At 35.7% G+C, this 27637-nt stretch overlaps 1 protein-coding gene and 1 non-coding gene across 7 annotated transcripts; one reads left to right on the forward strand and one right to left on the reverse strand.

The window, feature by feature from the left end:
- Positions 1-947: 947 nt before the first annotated feature.
- On the reverse strand, positions 948-24463 carry PNISR (PNN interacting serine and arginine rich protein). 6 transcript variants are annotated; one of them, XM_045807011.2, is made up of 14 exons: positions 24350-24452; positions 23442-23517; positions 16006-16085; positions 14305-14419; positions 12642-12830; positions 11044-11267; positions 9403-9574; positions 8075-8265; positions 6245-6382; positions 5712-5811; positions 4922-4975; positions 3686-3856; positions 1532-2618; positions 948-1289 (listed from the first exon to the last, which is right to left on the reverse strand). In XM_045807011.2, exons 4-14 carry the CDS (start codon positions 14390-14392, stop codon positions 1259-1261), a joined length of 2445 nt encoding a protein of 814 aa, XP_045662967.1. In that variant the 5' UTR covers positions 14393-14419; positions 16006-16085; positions 23442-23517; positions 24350-24452; the 3' UTR covers positions 948-1258. The 6 variants fall into 6 exon arrangements, with proteins under 6 accessions (XP_045662967.1, XP_045662966.1, XP_045662968.1 ...); XM_045807010.2 differs by having other exon boundaries at positions 14305-14423; XM_045807012.2 differs by lacking the exon at positions 23442-23517 and having other exon boundaries at positions 24350-24458.
- On the forward strand, positions 17430-17620 carry LOC123798613 (U2 spliceosomal RNA). The gene has a single exon (XR_006781378.2). It is a non-coding gene; the product is annotated as a U2 spliceosomal RNA (small nuclear RNA).
- Positions 24464-27637: the final 3174 nt, after the last annotated feature.

The raw sequence follows: 27637 nt of genomic DNA on the forward strand, positions 1-27637 counted from the left end.
GCAGAGGTACAAGAGCACACTTAACAAATCTATTTCTACCTTCATTTTGAAGAAACACTGATCTTGGCAAAAATCTGGCTTATTTTAAAATGAACTATTGCTGGTAAGAAGGCATACTTTAAAACTTTTCCGTGACCTGCACCTGCTCTTTTCCTTTTTAAATTAAAATTTAAAAGCATTTGTTTTCAGAGATTTATCTGACTATTGTGGCATAAGTGAATAATCACATAAAAACAGACCCTGAAAGCAGTTGAGCATTTATATGCCTACAGAGCCTCATTTTACTTGTAAGTTATGACTGCCTTAAATAGCTAGACCACTCACTGATCATAATTGTAAGAAAGTGACAAAACCATACCATTTTAATGTCATGAAATTGACAAAAACCTGCATAATATAGCATTCCTCCACTGAGTTGAGGTCATATTATACTTAAAAAATATAAATAAATATACTGAATTGTGAGTCTTATTTCTGTAATACCCCCAGTGTTTGAAATATGTTTTTAAAACAGAAGTGGATAACTGCAGAATATAGTTCCAGACTTGACTATTAGTGTCAAATGCAACTGTTCCTTATAAATGACTCTAATGGTGCACTGGCTTGATTGATTCCAGCAACTTCATTGTACAGAAATAAACCATACTTTATACACAGAGTATATTACTTAAAAATCCTCAAATAGGAAGAAATGTTTAGAAAGCTGTCAAATGTTTCCAAATGAAAAGTAAAGGTCTATTTTTGGCCCATTTCCACACCCTTAAAGTTGGAATTTGACAAAAATCCATGGGTACAATTTACAAACTATGACAAACTATTAAGTTAAAACCATTTTCTTTGGGGAAGATGGGAGGAAGTACCTTTAAAACCTGTTATACAAAATTCCAGCTGCCTTTTTATAAAAGTACGTTCCTTAGATTAAAATCATAAAATTAAGGTGCAAGAGGTTAACAAAAATGAACTGAAGAGCTTTATTGACATCACAGTACATTCAAGAATAATTTTAAGAACATTACAGCTGAAAGAGAATGGCATGTTTATAGTCTTATTAAGCACTATTTTTTGAAAAAAATGTAATACAAAGAAATCCTATTAAGTAACTTGGAGCAGCATTTGGAAAAAGTACACCTATTTACAGATTAAAAAAAAAAAAGATTCTGGTTTCACCTACACAGCCACAATGTGCCTCTATAATGAGACAAGCCCTTAAAACTCATGGAATTTTTTAAACATCATGGCATTCTTGCCACATCATTCCTCAGCGTTTACGACGGGGAGGGGTTGTTGATCTGAAAAAAAAAGGGAAAAGACAAATTTAAAAATAAAAATGTATTTTAAACTAAAGAATCTGCAATTTTTAAATAAATATTATTATATAGGATTTCTAAAATTACGTAAGACTATGATCATTTATCAAGTACCAAACTGAGTTTTTACTAAAGAGAGAGAGAGAAAGGACACTTTCAACTTTGAATAAATTCAGTCAAATTTTTTTTAAAAATCAGACAAAATACTTTAAAAAGTATACTACCTTGATCGGGACTTAGACTTGTGTTTGCGGCTTGCCTTCTTACCAGACCTTTGAGATTTCTCCATGGATCGCGATCGACTATGTTTAGGCTTCTTAGCCTTCTTTTCTTTGCTACTTCCTGGAGATTCAGAACTGCTCCTTCCACTAGAATCAGAGCCTGAATGTTTTTTGCTATCTTTGGTAGTACTTTTCTTACTATCCTGTCTAGAATCATGTCTGATAATTTTAACAGATATAGAACCACTCCTAGAGAATGTTCTTTCACTTTCTCGTTTCCTTTTTAACCTATCATCCTGACTACTGAACTTAAAATCTTTTTCTTCCCTTTTTTGTTTCTCTTTTCTTTTATCCTGTTCACGTTCCCTTTCTTTGTCTTTCTTTTTCCTATCTTTATCTATACTTCGGCTCCTCTCCTTTTTTCTCTCTTGTTCTTTAGCCTCACCTTTATGCTTATGACTGCTCCCACTAAGATTTCCACGTTGATCATCAATTTTACGCCTATCTCGACTCCTACTGCGACTGGACCGATTGGTTCGCCTATCCCTTGAGCGACTTCTACTTCTACGTCTCTCTCGAGAAGGACTCCGATTTCTTCGTCTTTCTCTTTCAATGCTATTTCTATTAGATCTCCTCCTATCTCTAATCTTTACTCTAGCCCTATTGCTCTCTATTTTAATTCTGCGAGAGTAACTTCTACTTCTACTCCGTCTAGCTTTAATTGTTGGAGATCTACTCCTACTATGTCTTTTTTTCCTTTTAGGAGAAGAAGATCGAGAAGAAGTACGACTACTACCTGAGCTAGAACTGTATGAAGAGCTAGAGACAGTACTACTAGTACTACTAGTTCTGCTATTGCTACTGGAACTACCACTACTAGAACTTCCTGATCTACTCCTTCCTTGTTTCTCTTTTTCTTTATGCTCTTTTTTTGGTTCTAAAACTGACGTAGTTTCATTTGGAGTTCTTTTCTTTTCATTAACCACATCACCGTCTGCTTCTCTTGCTTCTAGTAGTGATAAACTATTTTGCTCTTTATGGATAAATTCATTCATCTCTTTTGTAACCCTTTCTGTTTGCTGCTTTTCTTCTGAAAGAGAAAAAGACAAAAATACTATGAAAAGTCAAATGTATAATGAAAAAAACTTCCAAACTACCAAATTTCAAGCTATTAGATGATTACAGTAAAACAGCATTCTTCAACAGAAATAGGATACAAGCCACGTAAGTTCAAAATTGTCTAGTGACTACACTAAAAAAATAAAAAGAGATGAACTTAATTTCAATAGTTTGTTAACCCAATAAATCAAAAATATTATCATTTGAACATGTAATAAATCTAGAAGAATACTAAGATATTCTGCTTTTTTTGGCACATAAAATCTTTCAAATCTATTATGTATTTCATGCATGCTTACAGCACATTTCAATTTAGGGTTAGCTACATTTCAAATGTTCAATAGCTACATGTAGTTAGCCATGCTCCTGGACAATAAAGCAACAGAGTACCAAAGTGTAAAGGCACATTTGAAGCAATTTGAAAAGATTTCCTTTTTCTCCAATAAGGCAATTTAAAGGTAAGTAACTAACTTATAGAGAATTTTCAACGGCTAAATCCTACTAATTACCTTCCCAATTGTCCAAGTATGATTTTTCCAAAAACTTCAAAATATTCTTTCATATTCCTAATATCATTATATAAACCATAAAGAACTACAATCATATATAGTATTTTACATAAAAAAGCTTCTATAAAGTCCTCTATTTCCTTAAATATACTAGCTATACATTAAATATCCTAGCTACAAATTACTTTTCAATAATTTTACAAATATATTTTCACCATTTCAAAAGCCTTCTTTTTCATTTTGAGAACTTTAGAAATAAAAATACACCAAATATCTTAACTTACAGCCACTGAAATTAATGTCTTACAAAACAAGACAAAGTTCACCTTTCATAAACTACATATTTTGAATACTATAATAAATTTTGAAAAAAAAACTGCAAAAAAGCCAAAACCCTTAGTTTCTGTTACATCATATATTACCCACATTCTAACCTTAATTCTATCCTTGATATTGTTAGGTTGGTTAAAAAAATAAAAAGAAACACAAACAAAACTAGACAAAAATTAAGGGAGTCTAAAAGATATACCTTCCATCTGTTTATCATGTAACAGCTGCTGTTCTTTTTCTTTTCTCCAGAAAGCTTCCTGTTTTTGCCGGATTCGGTGCCGTAATTCCTCATCATCAGTGTCAGATGACTCAGAGCCTCTGTCACTCCTCTCATCTTCACTGTCTCCCGATCCATAACCACCCAGTCCACCTGTGTGCATAAAGCCCAGTCTATCATATGGAAAAATTATTCTATACACTAAAAAAATTTTAAGGTCCGAGAAGAAAGCTAATTTCTTTTTTCATTGCCTTTTCTTGGAAGAATATGCTTATTCGGGGTGGGGAGGAGCATAAATTCCAATTCTTAAGGAGTTCATAGATCTCTCCTGAAAATTAACAGAATCTCATTCTTTCTGGAATATTTCATATATTTCTCACCACAAAGGATTGCAATAATGGTTTTGTATTACTGTCCACACTAACCAACAAACCATTTAACAGGGCAATAACAAAGTCTCACTAAAGCATAGTCAATTCAACTACTGATGATCCTCCTGAAAATAGTTCTAAAATTAATTCTTTCATTGTTCAAAGCTCAGAAATCCCAGGTTGTATGCAAAGTATTTTTTCCCTAAAAAAATTAGAATACTGTAATTGTCACTGATCAGAAACAGTATGGTCCTAAAACTACTCCCCACCCTGAAATAACCTAAATAGTAATCATCACAAAATCATATGGGCATTTGGTTCTACCCATTTCTGTTGGTCCCCACAAAGACTAACTTGGTATGATGTGGAAAAGGCACGTTCAAGCTTTTATATACTTGAGAATATATCATGCAAAGAGCAAATTATGAACACATCACTACCATTATACTATGATACTGTAAGATCAACGCTTTTCCTTTATGTTAAAACTCAACTTACTATAACACAATCTAAATAAAGGTGCTTAAAAGCATTAGTGGACAGGTTCCTCCCTAAAGCATGTATGCAATAATTTTGAAAGTGAGCTTAAATATTATCACGGCTAAATTATGAACTATTACAACTTGCCCCAATAAACTATGAATTAGTTACATTTATGATTTATAATAATCCCTCTGTGAATGCTTTAGTCAAAAAAATAGGCAAACCTTTTAGAGACTGATATAACCCTAAGACCTGGGTTATACACTGAGTAGGAATAGTACAGTTTCAAAACAGAACACGTAGAGAGACAAGGTAAGTGTGATTTTCCCTTTAAGGCCCTCTCACAAATAAGGAAAACACTTACCGAGTCCAGTGAGGGAAGCCAGTGCACTGGACTGTGCCAGCTGTTTTGCAGGAGCTTTGTATCACATCAACAACAGGAACAACATGTTAACACAAATAGCCACGATTTCATAGTCATGAGAGTCTATGGTATTGTTAAATCTACTACTATTGCTGCTTTTTGGGGAGAGAAGAAACATTAAAAACATAACATTCACTTTAAACCAGTAGCATGTCTGGCCTTGAAATTATAATTCTGAAGTGAGCTGAAATTGGTTTATAATGATGAAAAATGTTGACCAGTACATCAGTATTTTATTTTTGAGGTATGGTCCATAATTTAATTTTGCTTTCAATATATTTTGTGTTACTAAAAATAAGGGGGGTGGGGATGGGTGAATTTCTTGCTTCTGTAAGAACTACAAGTGGTAAATTGTGAAAACTGAGGGTTCATAATTCAATTCATTAGTGAAACTAAACTGCATTAGAAGTTATACACCAATACCATGGTATCTATAAAAAAACAAAATCAGGTGAAATAAATTGAACATCACGAATTTTCCACTATACATTTTATAGAACAACAGCATAATCGCTCATTTGTGCTCAGGCAAGTTGGGTAAAAGAAAAATATTTGTATTGTTTTAATATGGTGTCTACAAACCTAACCTTTCCCAGAGAGTTAAAACATGCAAGAAGAAAATATTCAAATATCTGCTAGAATTCAGCAAGGACAACCAAAAAAAGTCCAAAATAGCCACCAAAACCAAAATACTCCCAGAAAAACAAAACCAAGAACACCCACAATATACCTTTCGTTGCCTTCCGATGTGCATCTTTGGCTACGTAATAAATTTCTTCATCTGTGACATCTAGTAGAATTTCGGTCAGAAGCATTTTTGTCAGCAACATCTATGGAAGGGCATTTTATGTGTTTATATACATTTATGTATATTATTTCTAATTTAACTATTATAGTTACTAATAAAGTTTGATATTTTCAAAAAATTAATGGGCAAAGCCATTTTATAAAACATTTTTAAAGTAGAGATCATTATCAACCATTCCAAGGAACTAAGTATCTTGAAAATTATTTTAAAATACTAAAACTAGGTGCCTGGGCAGCTCAGTTGGTTAAGCATCCGACTCTTGATTTCAGCTCAGGTCGTGATCTCAGGGTCACGAGATCAAGCCCCATGTTGGGCTTCGTGCTGGGTGTGGACCACGCTTAAGATTCTCTCCCCCGCCTCCCCTCTTTCCCATTCTTAATAAATAAATAATGAATAAAAATAATAACACCACATTTTTAAAAATCCTGTACATGGTAAGAAATTTAACATTCTACCATTTGATACTCTTTCTCTTCTTCAGTCATCTCTGGTTCACTCTGTTCTTCCTGAGGAACTGGAGATGGACTTCTGGTGACTTTTCCACTACTAGCAGCCTCAACATTTTCAGTGTCTTCATCTTCCTCATCACTATCCTAAAACCAAGTAATACTATGGGTAGGCCAAATTCAGGCTTATAATGTAAAATCATTATCTTATACACTCTTATTTTAAAACCACAAATTAAAAAGTCTATGAAACAGATATATAAAAATGAAATTTCTCTCTAAATTACACTACAGATTTCGTTTAGTAGTATAAAGTGTTACCTGAAAGGAAATGTAAGATTACAAGATAGCTTATGAGAATCAATTATTTTAATGACTTTTCAATTTTTTTTCCTTAGTCAATTTTGACTTTATTTTATAAATAACCAGGAATATATCATGCCTAGACTGACTTAATTAATATCCATTATATATGATGGTCCCGAAATGAGTGGCTTATAAAACTTTGGAAAAGTGGACCACATTTATATTATTCAGTGTGACTTTTATAACTATAAATTTAAGCTATTTGCCCAAAATCACGTGACTTAAAATTAAAAATCTGAAATCAGTTTTCAGATCTCAGCTGGCCCTGAAACTCTGTGAAATTTCTTTCTTTTTTGCTATGAAATGGACAGGTAAGAAATGAAATGCACTTCAGATGGAGAAAATGCCAGCAGTTTGTTTCTGGCTATAGGTTTTCAGTATCCAGATAGCACACCTTAAAAAGGGGACTCTTCTTTAGGAAAAAGTGTCCTACAGTTCCCTTAAAAATCCTACAAAGTAAAAGAGAAGGTGATCATTGAAATACTAGTTTGGAAAGACTATGCGAACCAGGGGAAGACTACATGTAACACAAGTCCAACGTCATTTGGGAGGAGAGGGAAGATAATCTCCAAACAATTTTTTTGACACTTAAACCTATTAAATCTGGAAATCCACTATTTCATCTAAAGAGTTAAAAATTACCAAAAAAAAAAAAAGGTAAACTAATACATAAATAAATGATAAAAATAATAACAACACATTTTAATAGTGGCATTCTTTTGGTTCTTATCTTCATTAACACCCACAACAAAAACACATCTTTGGCATGGTTCTTTTGTCAAAAGATAAAAGTAACTTACACGGCATTTGTAAAATTTAAGCTAAACCAATGTCTGCTTAAATCTAGTTACCCTGCTAGTTACCCTCCTTGAGATTTATTTCTGAAGCACAAAATGGCCTAGGGAAGCTGCTATTTCCAAAGCTGCATACCAGCCAGTGTTGTGGCTATCACGTCATCTGAGAGCACATTATTGCTAAATAAAAAAATTCCTAAGCACTCACGCCATCTAAATGATGAAGCTTTAAAGATTTAACTGTTACTTATGGTGCTCATGTCAAAAACTATGAAAGTTATTACATCCTCTGGTATAAACACATATTTAAACGTTCAAGAAAGGCAGATTTACTTCTCCTTTGCCATTTTAATTGACTTTTGTTTTATCATTGGCCACTAGGGAATCAGCTGTACTGAAACAAAAAAACAGATTCGTTTCTCAAGGTTAGACCTATCTAGCGTCCCAAAAAATAATTTTTCTCTGGAAAGAAATGTTTCATAAACTTACTGCCCCTTTTTTCCTTACTCTACCCTCAGTAACAACATACATAAAAACATAATCCTCAAAATACTTACTAAAAGTAATCTCAAGAACATTATACTAATACTTCTCTATAGGCTAAATTAGTTATTTATTTCAATACTTTTCACATAAAACACATGGACATGTTTTCATGTTAAGTGATTCTAACACTTACAAATTTACTTCTCTGAGGTAAACGAGGGCCATCTCCTCCTTCAGCATCTTCTGTGGCCTTCTTTTCTTTTTTGGACAACTGTGAACGTTGTTGTTCCATCCTTTCTTTCTCCAACTTCTTCTGCTTTTCACGTTCCATTTTTTCAAGACCTTCTCTAATCCAAGCTGGAAGAGTCCTGCGTTTCACTGCATCTGTTTCAGATGAAAAGAAGTATTTCTAAGTTAGTTAAGTAAAAATCATAAATGCATGAGTTCCTTATTCTTGAATTTCTACAAACTTTGTGAGTGAATTAAATAAAAGAATTCTGGTGCCACTTGAGTGCTTATAACTATCATTCTCCAGTAAGACAGTGGTAAAGCAACCCATTAACCATTATGCTTCTCTTTAAGATCATTTTTAAAGACAGCAGTAAATAGTGTGCTAATGCTTATAAGAAGCCACGCACTATGAAAGCACATTAAACCATCACCTCGCTTAATTCTTAAAAAAAAAAAAAATCACTATTACTCAATCTCTTTTACAAATAAGAAAATTGGGGCTCATAAAGATTAAGTGATATGCTCAAAACTAAAGAGACAGCAGTAGTGATGTGGGCTAATTCCAAGCCAAACTCTTACATTACACTGCTTCCTAAAATATAAAAACAGAACAGAGTCAAACAAAAGCACAAGTCTATTTTCACACTGAGAATTCATCTGAACGAGTATGATTCCGTAAATTAAAAAAGAAGTTAGAATCTTCTTAAAATGTCTACTTTGTAATAAAAAGTTAAGAGTTGAACATTCTGGCCTATTAAGTGTTCAATTTGGATTTCTAGATATAAAGTAGTGTAAGTTTATACCTTGTCATTAGACCTCAGTTAGTTATAATAGGTTAAAAATCTAAATCTTCTGCCAAAATATTTCTGGAAAGTGAAATAATAAAAGGAAAATTTACCTGACATTGGTGTATCAGATGAATGAGAGTGAAAAGAGACCAGAGACAGAGAACAACTAAGAGGTTTTAAAACTATTCATAAACTGGTATAATGTATCAAACTGTCAACACTGAAAAATATCAAGACACTATGGCCATGATAAATTTACAATCCATCACAAAATCTGGAGTTAAGGTAACAATTTCTTTTAAAGAAAATTATTCAGAACTTTTTGTATTTTATACCAGTATTCCTTTTGTAATTTTAAGGATTATGACTATAAAATGATAGGGTTTTAAACTATCAATTCCTAACATATCACAAGTGTCAGAACAATTTAAGAAAACAAAACATCCTTTTTACATGATCAAGAAATCATGCCAATTGTGGTTCACTAAACTTAAATAGCTACCAATTTGTGGAGGCTCCTGCTTCACAGGAAGTGCAATAGGTGATCGCTGCCGATCCCTGAATGATGATGGCCTTTCTCTTCGATTCTGGGGAGGTGCTGGAGGTCCTGGAGGTCCTGGTTGCCAATAAGGAGGATGAAATCCACCTTGCGGTGGACCAAAAGCAGCCCCATGCTGAAAGAGTATTGCAGTTTATTTTTCTTCACATTAATACAATATACTCTCTGGGACACACGTGTGTTATGAACTGGGACAGTAGAAATCCATGTGTGCAGCAAATCCAAGAATTCCATGGTTCTAATATCCACCGATATTTCTGTAGCCCCAAGAACCTAGGCTTACTATTCTTAAGAAAGATAAAGATTTTCTGCCTACATAAATGCAAAGAGCCATCTAAAATTCAGCTAATACACTATTTTCAAGAAGTATAGAAAAGGATGTATATATATACATATATGTGACCTTTCTCGTTTTGAATCCATTTATAAACTAGTCCTTCCACTACCAAGAAATCAAATGTCAATTTTTCTGTAACTAGAAAATACAAGAAAAAAATTTTTAAATCAATCTCAAGTTATTTCTGAGGGGAAGTTGTTTCTATAAACTTGCAAGAAGTATCTATTTTAAACAAAATAAAAGTTATTGAATCATTAAATATTTTTTGTAATTTTGCTATTTTCAGAGGCTTTTTCTAAGCCCATTGCCAACAGAGATCTCTGGCTTGTTAGCACAGGGATCTATCAAGAAAATAGGGTATGAGTAGAAGCTCCCTGCCACTACATTTCTTCAAAACCAAACCAAAAACTGTCACATCTGTATACCAAGTATGAGTATACCACAAGTATCTGAATATGTATGAATAAAGATGACTCTCAAGGTGAATATTGGTTACATTTATGTCCATTATTAATCTAATTAGTGAAATAATGTATGAGTTTTTTCAAAATTTTAAATTATGATAGTTTATAAGTTTATAAGGTAACAACTGCAATCAGTTATTTCAAAATGACACCTAGCACTATCATTTAAGGGTGGACCCTTGGCGGAGTAGAGAAAATAAAGCCCCACATAATGATACTATTCCCCATAGAGTTCTATGTCCCTAGGAATGAATTAGATGCTACAAAGGAAATTATGTACAATTCCATTAACATGTCATGTCAGAATGGAAAAAAAATGACATCACTAGAAAAAGTCATTAATTCTACAAAGCAGAAAGAACTGCATTTAGGAAGATGATCTGTTCATGTGTTTTATTCATGTCTTATCCATAATCTATTATTGACAAATAATGTATTCAACTACTGTGCATTTTCTAAACTTTATTCAACAATTAAGTATACCATTTTGAAATTATTAGAAAACAAAACATCATATAGCTATTGCACTTACACATTTTTCATTTTATCCAACCTTTTCCCTAACGATCCTTTATATCATTCTCCTAAGCAAATCAAAAACCAGAAAGTAAGAATCTAGTAATTTTAATACTCAAAAATTGATACGTTTTCTGAGACATAATATGCCCTTATCTGTACAAGACTGAAAAGCGAAACACAGATCTTAGGTACTCTTGATGAGACACTTCCAAAGAATGGATTACGTGCACATCTACAATATTAAAGCAACAAAATATCTTTCACCTGATAGTCAAACTGGTTCACTGGCCCCACTGCAAAATTATCGGGTGGTCCACCAAAGTTGTGATTGTTCTGGTTAAATATATGCCTGTTGTCAGGGGCAAATTCCCCACTGTCCTGACTGTTGCTGTCTTCGGAAGGAGGAACAATGTCCATTGGGCCTGGTGTTGGTGGCATCCATGGCTGATCTGGAGGGGGGTGTGGGGGCTGCTGATGCATTCCCCATTCTATTTAGGATTTAGGCATAAAAACATTCAACAGGGGGTTATAACAAAATCAACACAAATTTTTAAGATCTCAAGAAAGATTTTTCAGCAAAGAAACAGATTTAAAAATCTATGACTTCTTGGTCAAATTCCTCTTGTATATCTTAAAAATAAACAATTAATTAAACTAATAAATTACTCAAATGAGCTAACTCCATGCTAATTCATATCCTAAACATATAGAAATCAAATGCCCGAAATTTTTTAATAAATGTAACAAAATCCAAAGCAATTTTTTTGTTGAATTTTTCTATTTCTATTCAATAACAACACCATAAAAAATTAACACCTTGAGATTTTATATATAATTTCTTTCTTTCATGAACACATTTATCCTCACAACATCCCTGTGAGGTAGGGAGAAATCAGGTTTTATTTTGCCAATTTAAGGAGGGGAAACTGAGGCACACAGGGGTTAAATCACTTGCCCAGGTCACAAAGAAAGCCAGTAGAATAAAGTTGGGGAGTGGGAATGCCAGGGTGAGTCATTTGGGAACCAAAACATTTTCAAACTTGGGGAAATTTGGTGTAGCTTCAAGAAAACTAGAAATAAACTACCTCAGAGTATCAAAGATTAGAATATTCATTATTCTTTTAAAGTGATGTTAAGAGGATTACCTCTTGAGTTTTCCACTCTTACATTGAGAAACAATAATAAGTATCAATAGGGAAAGGGAGATTAAAACTTCACCATCAGCATACTCAAATGTAAGATTCCTCTATAAATATTTTGAAGTGACTACTAAAAATAATTAATAACACAAGACATGGAAAACTGAACTAGCATCAAAAAATCTAAATCATACTATAAAGCAAAAAAGCAAACAAACAAACAAAAAAATAAAACAGATAAAAACTTATGGAAGATCTTCACTATCTGAAAAAAAAAAGGGAAGAAAATGATGGGTGGATGGTAGGGGCAGAGTGTATTTGACAGACTAATTTGTCACATAGTGACACAATATTTCTTTAATTAGAGGCTAGACATGTTTTGCTCTGCCAGTGCTGCTTCTGAAAAGGCCAGAGGTTGCAACAGAGAGACATAGAATGCTCTCTTCCCTAGATGCCAAGTGAGGTTTCCAGTGTTCCCAGCCCCTGTCAGCCTAGGAATGAAGAACCAAGAAAAGAATCAAACTGAGTGCCACAATGCTAGCAGATTGAGTACAGAATAAGTTTAACCACAAAATTTCAAGGTCAAATCTAAATAAAACTGCCTACTCTTTAAGGAGCATTAATTTCAAGAAGTCATAAAACTAAGCAAATTAAACAGTTTAATTTAATCCACATTTTATTTTAAAAATAGTCCTAAAATCTGGATAACATTAAACAACAAACCTGGTTGCCACATTCTGTTAAAGTTTGAATCCCCTTGAAAATTCCCATGATTGTTTGGACCAGATTCCATTGCAGACATATCTTGTCCATTTGGCATCATTCCTGGTGGTTGTTCTACCATACTTTGCTGCCCTGAAGCTTCTCTTTGGGCAATCCAAGCTTGAGCCAACGCAGCCCAGTCAATCTGGCCTAATATAATTTAACATACCAGAATTTAGCATTCAGAATTTAAGAGTTAGAAGAACAGTGCCTCTATCTAAAACAACCATCTCAGTTATTCCTTACTAGAGATTTTAAATATTACAGAATGTTAAAGCTGAAAGGATGCTTAGAAAATAACCCATATGCAGGCTACAAAATAATTTAACTGTAAGACTTTCAGAAAACAACTTCACAAAAACACTCTTAACTGATTTCTAATATTAACTCATAAGAAAATGTATCCCCTGTACCTTAGTTTAGTCTTTTTAAAGTCTTTTTCTTTTTTTAACTACTATAAAAACAAATGATCAAATTCACTTACTTCTTCTTCAAACAGGTCCTACCCAGGCCTACACTGGATCCTAAGACTTCAGAGAAATATAGTTATCTATCCCTGTTCCTCCTCACCATCACCCTTCTTTACTAAGGCTCCCTTCCCTAGTCAAAATACATCTCCTTAACAACTTCTTAGTCATTCTTTACTCAAAATGTATTGCTTTGCTATCTTAAAAGGTCCTCTTTCTTCTCTAATACCTATAGATAACATTTTAAGATCTAACAGTATTAATGAAGGAAACAAAGTAGAATAAGATGTTTTTTCACATCTCAGTGAAGATTAAATAGGTATTCTCATACATTTTGGTGGAAACATAAACTGGCATAACCCAGGTGGAGCTGAATTTAGGCAATGTGTATCTAAAATTTCAAATGTGCAACAGTAATGTAACAAACCTAGTTCTTGGATTTGTTTTTCCTCAGCAAATAATGGACAAGTAACAATGCAATGACATGTATACAAAATTATGGTAATTATTTCAAAAAGTAAAAAGCTACACCCAGTCATCCAAAAGTGATTTATTAAATTACAGTATAGTCCTATAACAGAATGCTATGTAGGTATTAAAAAAAGAAATAGAATCAGATTAACCCAAAAAAAGCAGGGCAGTGGAAAGGGTCACATTAATGAAACAAAACTGGCCATGAGTTAGTAACTACTAAAGCTAAGTAATAAATGGGGGCTCCTTGTATTCTACATCCATACATGCTTGAAATATTCCATAATACAAAGAAATTTTTAAATGATATATATAGCATACCATCAGTTGAATATGAACTACACAGAATCATAAGATTCGGAATTAACAACAGAAGTATGCTTTACTTAAGCAACATATTTAAGGAAGATTTTCCTCTTTCCTTAGAAAAACAAGAACTAAATCAGTTTTGAAAATGTAAAATATTCATAAAGCTTTCTACTCTTTGGGGAAGTCCTCCAAAGAGAAATCCATTCCCTGATATGTATCTTATAGCTATATTATTTACGAGAAAAGATTAAATTTTGTTCATAAAATGCTCCAATAAATCAATCCCAATTCCATTTCCCTTAATTCTATTACCTATCTCCCACTCATCTCTACCTATCTCCCCTTCCCCAACTTCCAAATTCAATTTATTTCCTTACTTGGATCCTGCTGGTGCTGGAACGACTGCATCCACTGTTGCTGGTTCAAGGGCCATTGCTGCCAAGGCTGTCCTCCTTGATCCCACATCCTGACTTTTAAAATATATTTGACTTTCTACCTTTAACAAAATAAACAGTTTAAAAATGAATGAGAGTTCTTTAATTTTAAAAGCTCACACATCAAAAATTATTATCAGATGATACAGTTATGTGATCAGAGCTCTAAAATTCTGGTCAACGGGTTGCCAGAGGCAACTGGAATTTTTACGTTGGCAAGCAAGAGTATAAAATCTCATGTTAATGATGGTGTCAGAGCTTGATGGCAAACGTAGCTTTAATCAATTTAGCTCAAAAAGATGGGGGAAAATCTATTTTTTTCCAATACAGATCTCTGGAAATGTAGTTATTTTAAAGATTTTAAGAAAAAAAGTGATTTAATCTCTCCCTAACCAAGACTCCCTAAAAAGGGTAACGTTTCAAACAACAGCTCTGAGGAAGGAAAACTCTTCCTTATAAATAATTACAGCTAACGAATGCAGAAGTAGAATAGAATTAGAAAATCACGTATTACCAAATCTAATGAAACAACTGATTCAGGAAGTCTCCTCCTGAGATACAATATTATGTCCCCAGAATCACTATGAATATTTTCACCAAAAATGTTTAACTGAATCCATTTGAGCTTTTGGATCTCACTTCCAGGATAAAGAAATTACAAGGAACAAAAGAATGACGCAAACACTAACAAAAGAAACAATCGGACAAATCCAGAAGGTGAGACAGTCTACAAGACCAAGTTTCTTAACATGTAAATAGCATGGACAACAAAGGGAAAGAGAATATATGTTAATAAATATTCAATCTAGGTGATGGGTGTGGGGGAGGGGTTTCATCACATGAGTCTACTTTTCTCTAAACTACTCTGAAAACTTTAATAAAAAGTTTAAAATTCCTACAAGTCTAGTATATTTGTACTTTATCCAACACTGATATACAACCCTGTTCAAGAACCAATGACACACATGACAAGTAGGATATGTTTCTTCATTTTTGTACCCGAAGGCTCAGTATAGAGCAGGCATTAAATAAATTTTTACTAAACGAATCTTTTTAGACTGACCCTTTCCTCTATTCTAAATACAAGACAAAAGCAAGCCTTAGCATTGCAGAATCACAAAAAATAAAAAAGCCAGATTAACAAGAAGTAAGAAACATCCGCCCAAATAGGACAACTGGCTGTTACAAGAGTTTGCAGCTCTAGTCTTTGCAGCATTCACAGAATGTTACGAGTTCTATCAATGGCAGATCCTGACCCTTCAGCTGAAGAACACTGTAAATTAAGATGCCTTCCTTTGTTACCTTGACTTTCTTATAGTCAAGTGCACTTGACTTCTAGTTACACTAATACAGTCTATTGTAAGGGCACCATTGGAATATGGCAAAACAGAAACTAAATAAATAGCACCATATCTAAGACCAACAACTGGACTGGGAATCAGTTCCAAAGTACATATGCTTCTTTTTTTAATCTCTCTTCAGATTTTCTTTCTTCTCTTTTTCCCTCTCTTCTTTTTCAACTATACCTTTAAACACTTTAAAAGCTAAACGACTTACTAGAACCCTTTATAACTTTAATTAAAAGGTAACAAATAAGTAAAGAGGGAACACCCAAAAGAAATACCAATTGCTATTTTGACTGACCTCAGAGGTTCACCTTCTGTTTAAAATTTAGGTTGATTCAGACTACAGCTTGGAAGCATAGCAGCAAGATTACTTATGCCCTGAGGGGGGGAAAGAAAAAGAGTATATGTTTACTCTTAGATTATGAAGAGTTACTAGAATAAAAATAAATTCTAGAGATGCAACATAAAAGTGTGATATCTCCAAATTAATTTGGAGTCTCTTCTTTCATTAACTTTATAATGAAAACTATTTACCATTATAAAGTTAAGGGAAATAGGTATATCACAAATGAGAAAGCAAAACTTTTAAACATTTTTTTCCTCTCGAATTATCTTTTTATTTACTGGAACAATTCATTAATACAAAATAATGTCCAACAATTTAGACATTGTCATATATGCTGAGAAAAAAGGAACAACAAACATTTGAAAAGATCTCATCCACCTGGTATTAACATAAATGGCAAAAATAAGTAATAAAATGCTTTTAGATTTTTCTATAAAATGCTAAGTTTAAAAATTAACACCAGCAAGGTAAAAATTTGTCCGTCAAACATTTGCATTTTATTCCCATTAGATCAACAGCTTTTAAAAGCTGATAGACAAATCTATTCATCTTTTTATCTTCCAGCTTCTTGCACACAGCAGTCACTAAATACCAAACTGAATAAATGAACTGTCTCTGGCTCCTTCTATTTACTTTTGAAGGTTAATGATAAGGAAACTGTTGCATTTATGAGAACCAAAAAAGCTGGTGTAACCATGGTTTGCTCTGTCTTCCAAAGCTCTAATGGTATATCAGAACTCAATGCATGGATTTTTTTGTCATAGGTTATAAATTCATACAATGTAGGCATTATAACTAGCTCTATAAAGTGTGTCCTAGAGTTGCAAATAGATGTGCATTCAGCAAAACCACTTTAATGATGAAAATGATGTGTACAGACTCCCTACCATCATTTCCGATACAGATTTACTTCTCTAAAAATCACTCCAAAGTTACTTTCACTTACTCATGTTTAATGGTGGTCATGAACAACTTTTGCAGTTCTCCTTTTTAGTTTGTGACCATCACTTGTAACCCAGACATCAGAGCACAAGCTCTGGGGTTCATGATGCCTACCTATTCACTAGCTGTATGAACATGGGCAAATTAACCATTCTCTAATTCTCTAATTATCAGTTTTTTCATCTGTAAAATGGAGGACATGGTAAATGTCTACTTCATAGAGTTCTTGTGAGGATTAAATGAGAAACATACGAAATCTCAGCAAAAGAGACTTCAAAAAGTAGTGCTTAATATCACTATAAAGACTTTCTCAGTATCGTTTTTTATAGCAGTCTTCAAGTTTAAAAATGGGCTGGGGGGTAGGGGGGCAGTGGGGTTGATAATCAAGCCAAGACATTTCTACTCAACTCTTTTTTCTTTAAAAGCAATCTGAAATCGCTTCTCAGCCTTTTGGCTAAGATCAAGTGTTGTATCTGTTCTTATCAGTTTAATATCTGATTCGTCCTCTATCTGAGGACAATATATTAAATGGATTTTTGGAATTAGGAGATGGAATAGGAGCTTGCTTCATCCACTCCACGCATCAACCTGGTATTGCGGTACTTCCAGGAATGGTCCACCCCCCTCAGGGGAAATAAATGTTGTTTGAAAAGAAGGAAAAAAAAAAAAAAAAAAGCAATCTGAAACTTAACCAGATTTCATTTTATCTTTGGAAAAATATTTTCCTGTCCCTACATCTCACAATATCATAAATTAAAACTTTTATTATTTAAAAAAAAAAACTTCAAAAGTTTTCTTAAGTACGAAAAATTTTTACTTGCATATTTTCAAGAGTTTGATATATATTACTTGTAGCCATTTTTGTTTGTTGAAAACAGTCACTTCTACTTTTACTATGTTTTCCAAGGCTTCTTACCCCAAGTTTTTATGAAAGCTACTATTCATATACAGTGTTTAATGCACTTAGGCTGAGAAAAATATGAAAACAGATGTGAAATTGTGAGAAGCAGAACAGAATTAAATACGGCAAAGAAGGTGACAGTAAAAGTCAAAGAAGTTAGGAGGTATTTAATAAAATGCTTCAATTAAGTCTGTAGTTGAGAAACTTGACTTGGCTACAGAGGATGAGTGTTGAACGAGGGAGTAGGTAAAATACCCAAGTCTTTTGGAAAGACAATTTAGCGGTACAGTATTTTATCAAAACTGTAAATGCACATCCGTCTGACCTAGCAATTTCACTTAAAGAACTTGAACCATAGAGGAGTACACTCACTCTGTTACCCAAAACCTGCAGCATGTTTGTAACAGAGAACATCTCCTTTTAGGGTCACTCAAAGGCAGCGATAAAAGTGAATCATACAGTCGATTGTTATTCAGCCACTTACAATGAATAAGATGGACTTTTATATGCTGACATATATTGATAAATAAACTCTCTTAAGAAGTGAAAAAATTGCATGATACAATATGAATAATGATCCCACTTGAGGTTTTTTCTTATTAAGAAAGCAATCTAGGGAACCTGGGGGCTCAGTCGATTGGGCGTCTGCCTTCAGCTCAGGTCATGGTCGTGGGACCCTGGCATTGAGCCCCACATCAGACTCCCTGCTCAGCGGAGAGCCCGCTTCTCCCTCCCCCTCTCCCTCTGCCGCTCCCCCTGCTTGTGCTCTTTCGCGCTCTGTCAAATAAATAAATAAAATCTTAAAAAAAAAAAAAAAAGAATGCAATTTAGGGGTGCCTGGGTGGTGCAGTCAGTTAAGCGTCTGCCTTCGGCTCACATCATGATCTCAAGGTCCTGGAATCAAGCCCGACATCAGGCTTCCTGCTCATCGGAGAGACTCCCTCTCCCTCGCCCTGCTTGTTCTCTAATAAATAAATAAATAAATAAATAAATTCTTCAAAAAAAAAAAAAAGAATGCAATTTAGGGGTGCCTAGGTGGTGCAGTTAGATGTCTGACTCTTAGTTTCTGCTGAGGTCATGATCTCGGGGTCCTAGGATCGAGCCCAGTGTGAGGCTCCACGCTCAGTGCAGAGTCTGCTTAAGATTCACTCTCCATTTGCCCCTCCCCGCCCCCCCACTCTCTCTAATAAATAAATCTTAAAAAAAAAAAAAGAATGCAATTTAGTATAGAAAATTCCTAAATTACAAAAAACTCTTAAAAACTGGTAAGCTCTAGAAAGTGCAAACAGAAATCAGGAAATGTTATTTTATATCTCTGTGTTCTTTGAATGATTTTGCTATGAGTATTTTTTTTTTAAGATTTATTTGAGAGTGAGAGTGAGCAGGGGGGAGGAGCAGAGGGAGCAGGACAAGCAGACTCTGCATTGAGGGCAGAGCCCGAGGTGGGGCTCAATCCCACACCCCTGAGACCATGACTTGAGCCAAAACCAAGAGTTAGATGCTTAACCGACTAAACCACCCAGATGCCCCATGACTGTGTATTTTTATTTTTTTAATATTTATTTCTTGAAAGATTTGTGTTTACTTGTCAGACAGTGTGAGCAAGGAGAGAGAGAAGGAGTGCACAAGCAGGGGGAGCGGCAGACAAAAGGAGAAGCAGGATCCCCACTGAGCAGGGAGCCCAATGTGGGACTCGATCCCAGGACCCTGGGATCATGACCTGAGCCAAAGGCAGACACTTAACTAACTGACCACCCAGGCATCCCAAGTGTATTTTTAAAAATAAATCTGTAGATTTTTTAAAGAGACAAAGAATCAAAGGAAGCTGATCAGCACAGTTCAAAGTGACTGATATAGGCAATAAACATCACACAAGTAATATAACCATGAAACTCTGGACAAATTAGCTGTCTCATTTTCTTATGAAGGATTTTGAGTAAATTTCTATAATCTAGTCCCAAAAGGGTATCTCTGGTCATGAGAATAAAATGCAGAATTACGCTGAATTTTGTAAAGGGAGAGATTTTAAGAAAAGACTTAGTATACTCAAATACTTAACATCAACTTTTATATGTGTTTCAGCACTTAGCACAATGTTTGAAAAAGGATTTCATTAATTATTTCTTGATTAAAGAACATGACTGATTATAAGTGATTTGATAGCAAGGATTTAGAAACCCCACTTTCTTCATCTTCACCATATACTCTTCTTTACTTACTAATAAACAAAACAACTGCAAAATCTGGAAAACAGGAATATGAAAGCACATATGGCAATAATAAAAAAATTATCTTGTAATTTCAGTATTTTTCAATGAAATGACATAGCCCTGTATCTCATTGGTTTAATAATGACTTGGAAAATATTGATAACTGTTAAAGATGAGTGATAAGTACATTAGGGTTCACTACGCTCTTCTTTTGCACCATTTGAAAATTTCCATAATGATAATAAAGATGATGCAGTGTACAGTTACAGAGACTTACAATGAATGTTCATTTTTTTCTTTCCTCAAATAAGATCTTCTTGAGGGCAGAGTCTTATAATTATTTGAATTCTCCATGGTGTTTTGTCCATATTAAGTGGTGAAATACTTTACTCTTCACTTAAATTTATTAACAAGTTAAGTACACTAATATTCAATGAAGAAAATAAAATTATGTTACTACTACTCTGGTTTTATAACATCAAAAATCAATTCCAATTTATCTGTCCTTCCTTTAGCCTTAATTTTAATGATCTTAGGCTCAACTTCTCAAATTTGGAAATTCTGATTATAGATCAGCCAGACTGCAAGCCTTTCCCTTTATGGTATTTAATTAACCTCTATTTCCTTGGAAACAATTGGGATTTAGGAAAAACAGAAAGACCAATAACTATGGTTTGCATCAGATCATCCAAGTTATCACATATGGCTGGAAAAATCCAGTTTATGACTATGACCAGTGTTATGGATTGAACAGTGTCGCCTTAAAAAAATATGTTTAAGTCCTATCCACACTCCCATAAACTATGAATGTGACCTTATCTGGAAATAGGGTCTCTGCAGATGTATTCAAGATTTGAGGTCATACTGGATTAATGCAGGTTCTAAACCAATGATTGGTGTTTTTATCAGAGACACAGACACACAGGGAGGACACCATTATGACCACAGAAGCAGAGACTGGAGTGATGTGTCAACAGCCAAGGAAAACCAAGGATTGCTGGGAACCACCAGAAGCTAGGAAGAGACAAAGAAGGATCTTCCCCTAAAACAGGGGTGGGGAGCTGGGAATGGAGCAAGCAAGCATGGCCCTGCAGAAACAACTTTATTTGAGACTTCTAGCCCAGAGAACTGTGAAAGAATAAATTTGTTGTTTCAGGCCACTCAGTTTGTGGTAATTTGTTACAGTATCCCTAAGAAACTAATACAACCAGAAATGATCATCATTTATCTTATCCATTTCTTAGATGACTCTGTATTAGAATATTCATCGCTCTAGGGTTCTTAAAATTACTTGTTTAAATGACAATTATTAATATTTGCAAAAGTCCTCTCATAGACTGACAAAGATGAATGAGGATGAAAATGTAGTATTTGTTTTAAAGCACTTAAGCATCAAAAAAATAAATAAGGGGTGCCTGGGTGGCTCGGTCAGTTCAGCATCAACTCTTGATCTCAGCTCAGGTCATGATCTCAGCGTTGTAGGATTGATACCCACATCAGGATCCACACTGGGCATGGAGCCTACTTAAGATTCTCTCCCTTTCCCTTTGCCCCTCTTCTTCCTGTGTGTGTATGTGTGTGTGCCCGTATCAACTGCAAAATCAGAGATAGAGAAACACATCTATGCTTTGATGCATATGGTGAAATGTTTCTCACATCACATACACAGTTTAAGAACTACAAAATGCAACAAACCTCTTCTCCCCTGCCATTTCAGCCCTATATACCAGGTGACTGACCTCAAATTCAAAAGAATTCATTTGTTCAATTCGGGTTAGGTGGAAATGGCCCCAGTAAAGGCTAACCTTATAATCATTTGAAATGTAGTTAAAAAAACTTCTGCTACTTGATGAGACATACATTTCAGTATATATTGAAATACTTTGCAGCTTGCAGATCAAAAGAGGCACTCAAAAAATATTGGAGAATTGGACAGTTTAGGAATAGATACAGAAAAAGGTGGTAAATAAAAAATAAACGTACAGAGAGCGAACGAGCCTAAAGGAAACACCCCAGAAGCAGAAAGCACACATATCTTGGTTCTAATATCATTCTCCAATAAAAGGAATCAGAATTCTTAGAGAAATAACTGATTCATCAGACTGAGATAAAAAAATACACAAAATGAGTCTGATGCATCTTATAATGCCAAGAAGAAAGTGCTAAAAAAAATTTTTTTTTTAATTAAAAAACTAAAAGGATGGGGGTATGTCACAGTAGACAACTGAAAGAGCTCCCAATGTACAAAGCTGGACCAATTTGAGCAAAAAAATAAAGTAACATTGGATTGCAACACAAATTATGACACAAATATCTCATGTGTCCATGCCGATACAAATAAATGATTAAGTAAACTAGCAGAGACAGACACACTTCCCATGCAGAAGAATTCCATATAAATTATGTAGATACTCCATCCAAAGGAGGGAGAACATAACCCTCTAATCCTCAAATGTAGACTGTGCAAAAGGACTACCTTCCAGTGAGTACAGTATGGAAGGGAGGAGGTGGAAGAGTAACTTCACAGCGGAGAAACTTGACAAACATTACTTTAAGCAAGTGATCAAGGTCACTATCAGTGTGATAAATCACATTCATATTACATACCCTTGATAGGATGTACTGAAAAAGGCACTGCTCCCCTGTGATCTTCCCCTCCAAAACCCCTAACGCCAGTCTTACCATGAGAAAAACATCAAATTCCAGTAGGAGGGCACCCTACAATATACCTGACCAGTAGTCCTCAAAACTGTCAAGGTCACTGTATTAGTTTGCTAGGGCTGCCATAACAAAGTACCACACACTCGGCAGTTTAAAGAAGAGAGATTTATTTCCTCATAGTTCCAGAGGCTAGAAGTCCATGATCGAAACGTCAGCAAGGCTGGTTGCATCTGAAGGCCTCTCTCTTTGGCTTACAGATGGCTGTCTTCTATGTCCTTTATATGGTCTTCCCTCTGAGTCCTAATCTCTTCTTATAAGAAAGGACACCAGTCATGAGAGCTTAGGGCCTACCCTTATGACTTCATTTTACTTCTTTAAAGACCCCATCTCCATATATGGCTACTTCAGCGTTATTGACTTCAACATATGAATTCTGGAGGGACACAATTCAGCCTGTAACAGTCATCAAAAACTAAGAAAGCCTGAAAACTGTCACAACCAAAAGAAGGCTAGGGACACATGGCAACTAAACATCATATGGTAACCTAAACGGAATCCTGGGACAGAAAAAAACATTAGGTTAAAACTCGGGATATATGAATAACCTACAGACTTTAGTTAATAATAATGTGTCAATATTCATCCATTAATTGTAACAGATATATCATACTGACCTATAGTAGTAATAACGAAACCGTGTGTAAGGCAGGGGTGTTTATATGGGAACTCTGTACCATCTGCTCAATTTTTCTGTAAATCAAAAACGGTTTTTAAAAATAAAGTCTATTAATAAATTTTTAAAAAATACAGTCTCATGAACATCTTCAAAGAACCGCTTTACTGTTACTACTTCTATATAGCCCCACGATAGTCCTACAGGTGAATCTTCAGGGTTAAGTTTGTTCTCACTTTTGCTTAGCTGCACTCAAGTCACAAATTCCAAGTTTATTTTGCTCTTTTATGAATTAGCCATCAACAATCAAAACCTGTCGAGTGCCCATGATGTTCAGATAACAATAATATTCACAAGATAACACAACTGAAATATTGGATACTACTCTTCCCCTCGTGAACTTTAACATATAATGTCCATCACTGGATGATAACACAACAAAAATACAAACTAGGGAACCTAATTGTAGTTAACCGGACGCATTTGCCCTTGGCTGCGCCTGCGTAGTCGGAACTGTACAGCGCAAAAGGTCCAGGTCCGGGCCCCCGCCTCCTCCGCCCCCTTGCACCCCCTCCCCATAAGGGGGGTTCCCATTGCGCAGGCGCAGTGCTTAACGGCCGGTCAGAAGCCCAACAATTAGTCCCTTCTCCTCCGAGAGAAAACTCTCATAGTTAGAGGAAGGGGTCGTGAGCATTCTCTTTAATAACAACATTTCCTTTTCACTAAGAGCACAGCTCTGACTCACCAAGTCGGGCGGACACCGCCGCTTTAAAGCGATGAGGTTCCAGCGGTCGCGCCAAGCAGCGTACGCAGCCTACGTGTTTAAGTTATGCTAGCTTCGCCACAGAAACCAAGAAGGTTGTAATGGTCTGCCAAGTCCCCCACGCGTAATTGTTCTCCACCACTTACCCACTCTGGTTCCGGAACACCGTTGTCGCCACCGTTCCTGTAATACCTCTCCAAACCTTTCGATGCTTCTACTTCTTCACGAAAAAGACAAGATGGCGCCCGATTGGTTGCACCCGGAAGTGAATAATAATAACATCCGCTTGTCATCTGAAGCCATATTGTCCCCCATCCTGGTCTTTGAGCACGTGACTATACCCGTAAACGTGTCTCGATGCCATTTTTGTTTTGGGCAAAGCCACCGGGACTTGGTAGTGAACACCGGGCAAGTGTCTGAAAGTTCCTGTAGGATACTTCTTAATTAAGTCATGCCGAACCCATTTTCATTTTTACAATGGCCAAAAAGCCAGGAGCTTAAGTGTTCAGTACAGAACGCCCTCAATTTTTTCTTTTTTTTTTTTTTTACTTTAGCAACGTGATCCTCCTTCAAGGGGAAGTATATTCCCCGCCAGGAACGTTTTCGCTTCGGAAAAGGGGGGCTGAATTCGCGGCGCTACTTTCAGACTACGGAAAGACGTCAGAGTCAAACTGAACCGACTCCGGTGGGTTGCTCGGTACGCCCAGGGCGGCATTTTTTTGTCGGAACTTCTAAAGTACTCCAGGCTTGGGTGTTACAGAGCGTCGCTGACGGTTCCGCCTCGGGGAGACCGGACGTTAGTGAAATGGCCAGTCTAGATGGTAGCGACTGCAAAGACCTTAACTGAACCCGCGGCGATTGCTCTTTGTTAACCTCAAAACATCGCGCCACCTTCCGGCGACATTTGCTCAGCTCTACGTCACCCAGTTAGCGCCGATATTTCGTTCTTTACCCGTGACCCTTAGGGAGAAGTGGGGTAATCAGTTTCTGTCCTGTTACTCCTTTCTCTCGACTACAAGATGGCCTCCCGAAAGGACTTATGCAATGCAATTCCTCGAATAGAATAATTTGCACGGTGTTTTAGTATGAACGACGCTAAAATATCAAAAGTATCTGTTTCCAGGCTAGGAGCTACAAGTTACAAGGAAAAGAAATTATTACGAAGATACGGTATTTCTCAACTAAATCTTGGAGAGTGCCTTTCTAGAGAGTAACATGAAACTTTGCGTAACCAAAGAGTGAACCAAGTTATTTCATTGGGAATTGTGGGGGGGGGGGGGGAGGCAGATTACAACAGAAATAGAATTAAGTGCATCCAGATGGATAAAGAAGATAAATACAGTTGTGAAAATATAGATGCCATTTGCATGAAATTCAGTCTTCCTTAATAGGATACTTGAGACCTTGATACTCCTGGATGAGCATTAGAAAAAGTCCTAAATAGCTAAAGATGTGCTGGTCCTCAAAGTCAAGTGGGCTTCGAAATAAAATTTTATCGTGGGAGAAACGCTTACAAATTACACCTGGCAACACCATGATGTGAGTGCATGAATATTACTACCGGATGCAAAAGAAAAGTTCCATTCTTTTAGCCCTTTTCACTAATTTCCCCTTAGTACAAAAAGACTACACAATAGTCTAATCGATTTTTTAAATCACTTGTGGGGAAAAAAAAGGGACATATATCACATTTTATCAGTGGTTATCTCTGATTTTGGTCTGTAATTTTATTTTCCAGATTTTTTTGGAGAGGGCCTGATTTTCCAGTATGTTTCTCTGAGAAATTCTTTTGTTTTAAAGATTATTTGAGAGAGAGAGCGTGTTTGCTAATGAGTGGGGGGAGGGACAGAAGGGGGAGAGGGAGAATCTCAAGCCGACTCCATACTGAGCACAGAGCAGGGCTAGGGGCTGGATCCCTGGACCCCAAGATCATGACCTGAGCCGAAGTCAGATACTTCACTGAGCCACCCAGTCACCCCTCTGAGAAACATTCCAGTTAGAGACAGTGCTCTGTGAAACCTGATTCCCCCTACTGGGACTTTCACGTTCCTACATCCTATAATCATATTGTAATTGCCGGTTTCCTGAGTAAAGTTGAAGCAATTTTCTGGTACCCTTACCACCACATCGACTCTTCTCCAACCAGTCTGCATACTGCTTATCATACAAGAATTTTTCCTTTTGTCTGAATGAATATTTTGAACAACCCAATATAGGCCAATCATTTTAGAAACCCATTGCCAAAAGGAGATAATTATTAAATAACTCATGCTTTGTTCCTTGTGCCAACTTAAGACACTCTCAGCGAGGGGCACCTGGGTGGCTCAGTCGCTAAGCGTCTGCCTTCGGCTCAGAGCGTGACCCTGGCGTTCTGGGATCGAGCTGCACATTAGGCTCCTCCTCTAGGAGCCTGCTTCTTCCTCTCCCACTCCCCCTGCTTGTGTTTCCTCTCTCGCTGGCTGTCTCTATCTCTGTCAAATAAATAAATAAAATCTTAAAAAAAAAATTTAAAAAGACACTCTAAGTGATCACTGTTTGCCAAATCAAGATGTTTTATTTATTTTTTAAAAGATTTTATTTATTTATTTGACAGCATAAGCAGGAGGAGCAGCAGAGGAGAGGGAGAAACAGGCTCTCTGCTGAGCAGCGACCCCCTTCCGGACTTGATCCCAGGACCCAGGGATCATGACCTGAGCTGAAGGCAGATGCTTAACCGACTGAGCCACCCAGGTGCCCCAGAAAATGAGTTTTATAGTCCCATTTCCCTTTCCCTGATCTCTATCCTCTAGGATTTCCCTGTAATGTTAGGATCTGAAGGAAACATCACACAAATATATGTATTTCAACACCAAACTTTCTCAGAATGTTTTTGTATAAAGGGTCTGAACAGCGATCAAGTACATTATCTGCTACAGCCTGGTCATTCTGCACCTTGATTAGAAAGTGCTGAAGCAGCCACCATCTTGCCAGTCTCGGCAATCTGCTGTTTATGACTAACAGATTAACAGACTATGTGAATTAAATTTTTATTAACTTTTCCCTGTTTGCAATGTTTGAAGTAGAAAATTCAAAGGGAGGGTATGTTCAAGTTAATACTTTGCATTATTGTGGAATCAAGTTAGCTTCTAGGTTAAACGGGAAAAAAAAAGTTAAATGAGATGTGGAAAAGATAGAGAATTTGGAAGTATTCCTACCACTCAAGATAGGAATCTTTACAGTGTTAAGTTCCATATAACATCCATCTTAATATTTAAGAATAAAATTATTTAAAGCTGTGGTATACATACAACAGAATATTACTTAGCCTTAAAAAGGAATGAAATTTTGATACATGCTGCCACATAGATGAACTCTGGAAAGATTACGCTAATGAAACAAGACAGCCCATGGGAGACTTACTCTTTCTTACTCATCCTACTCATCCCTCTTCACAA

This window comes from Ursus americanus, chromosome 11, assembly GCF_024610735.1.
Source record: "Ursus americanus isolate L20-20 chromosome 11, mUrsAme1.1.p, whole genome shotgun sequence".
Lineage (NCBI taxonomy): Eukaryota > Metazoa > Chordata > Mammalia > Carnivora > Ursidae > Ursus > Ursus americanus.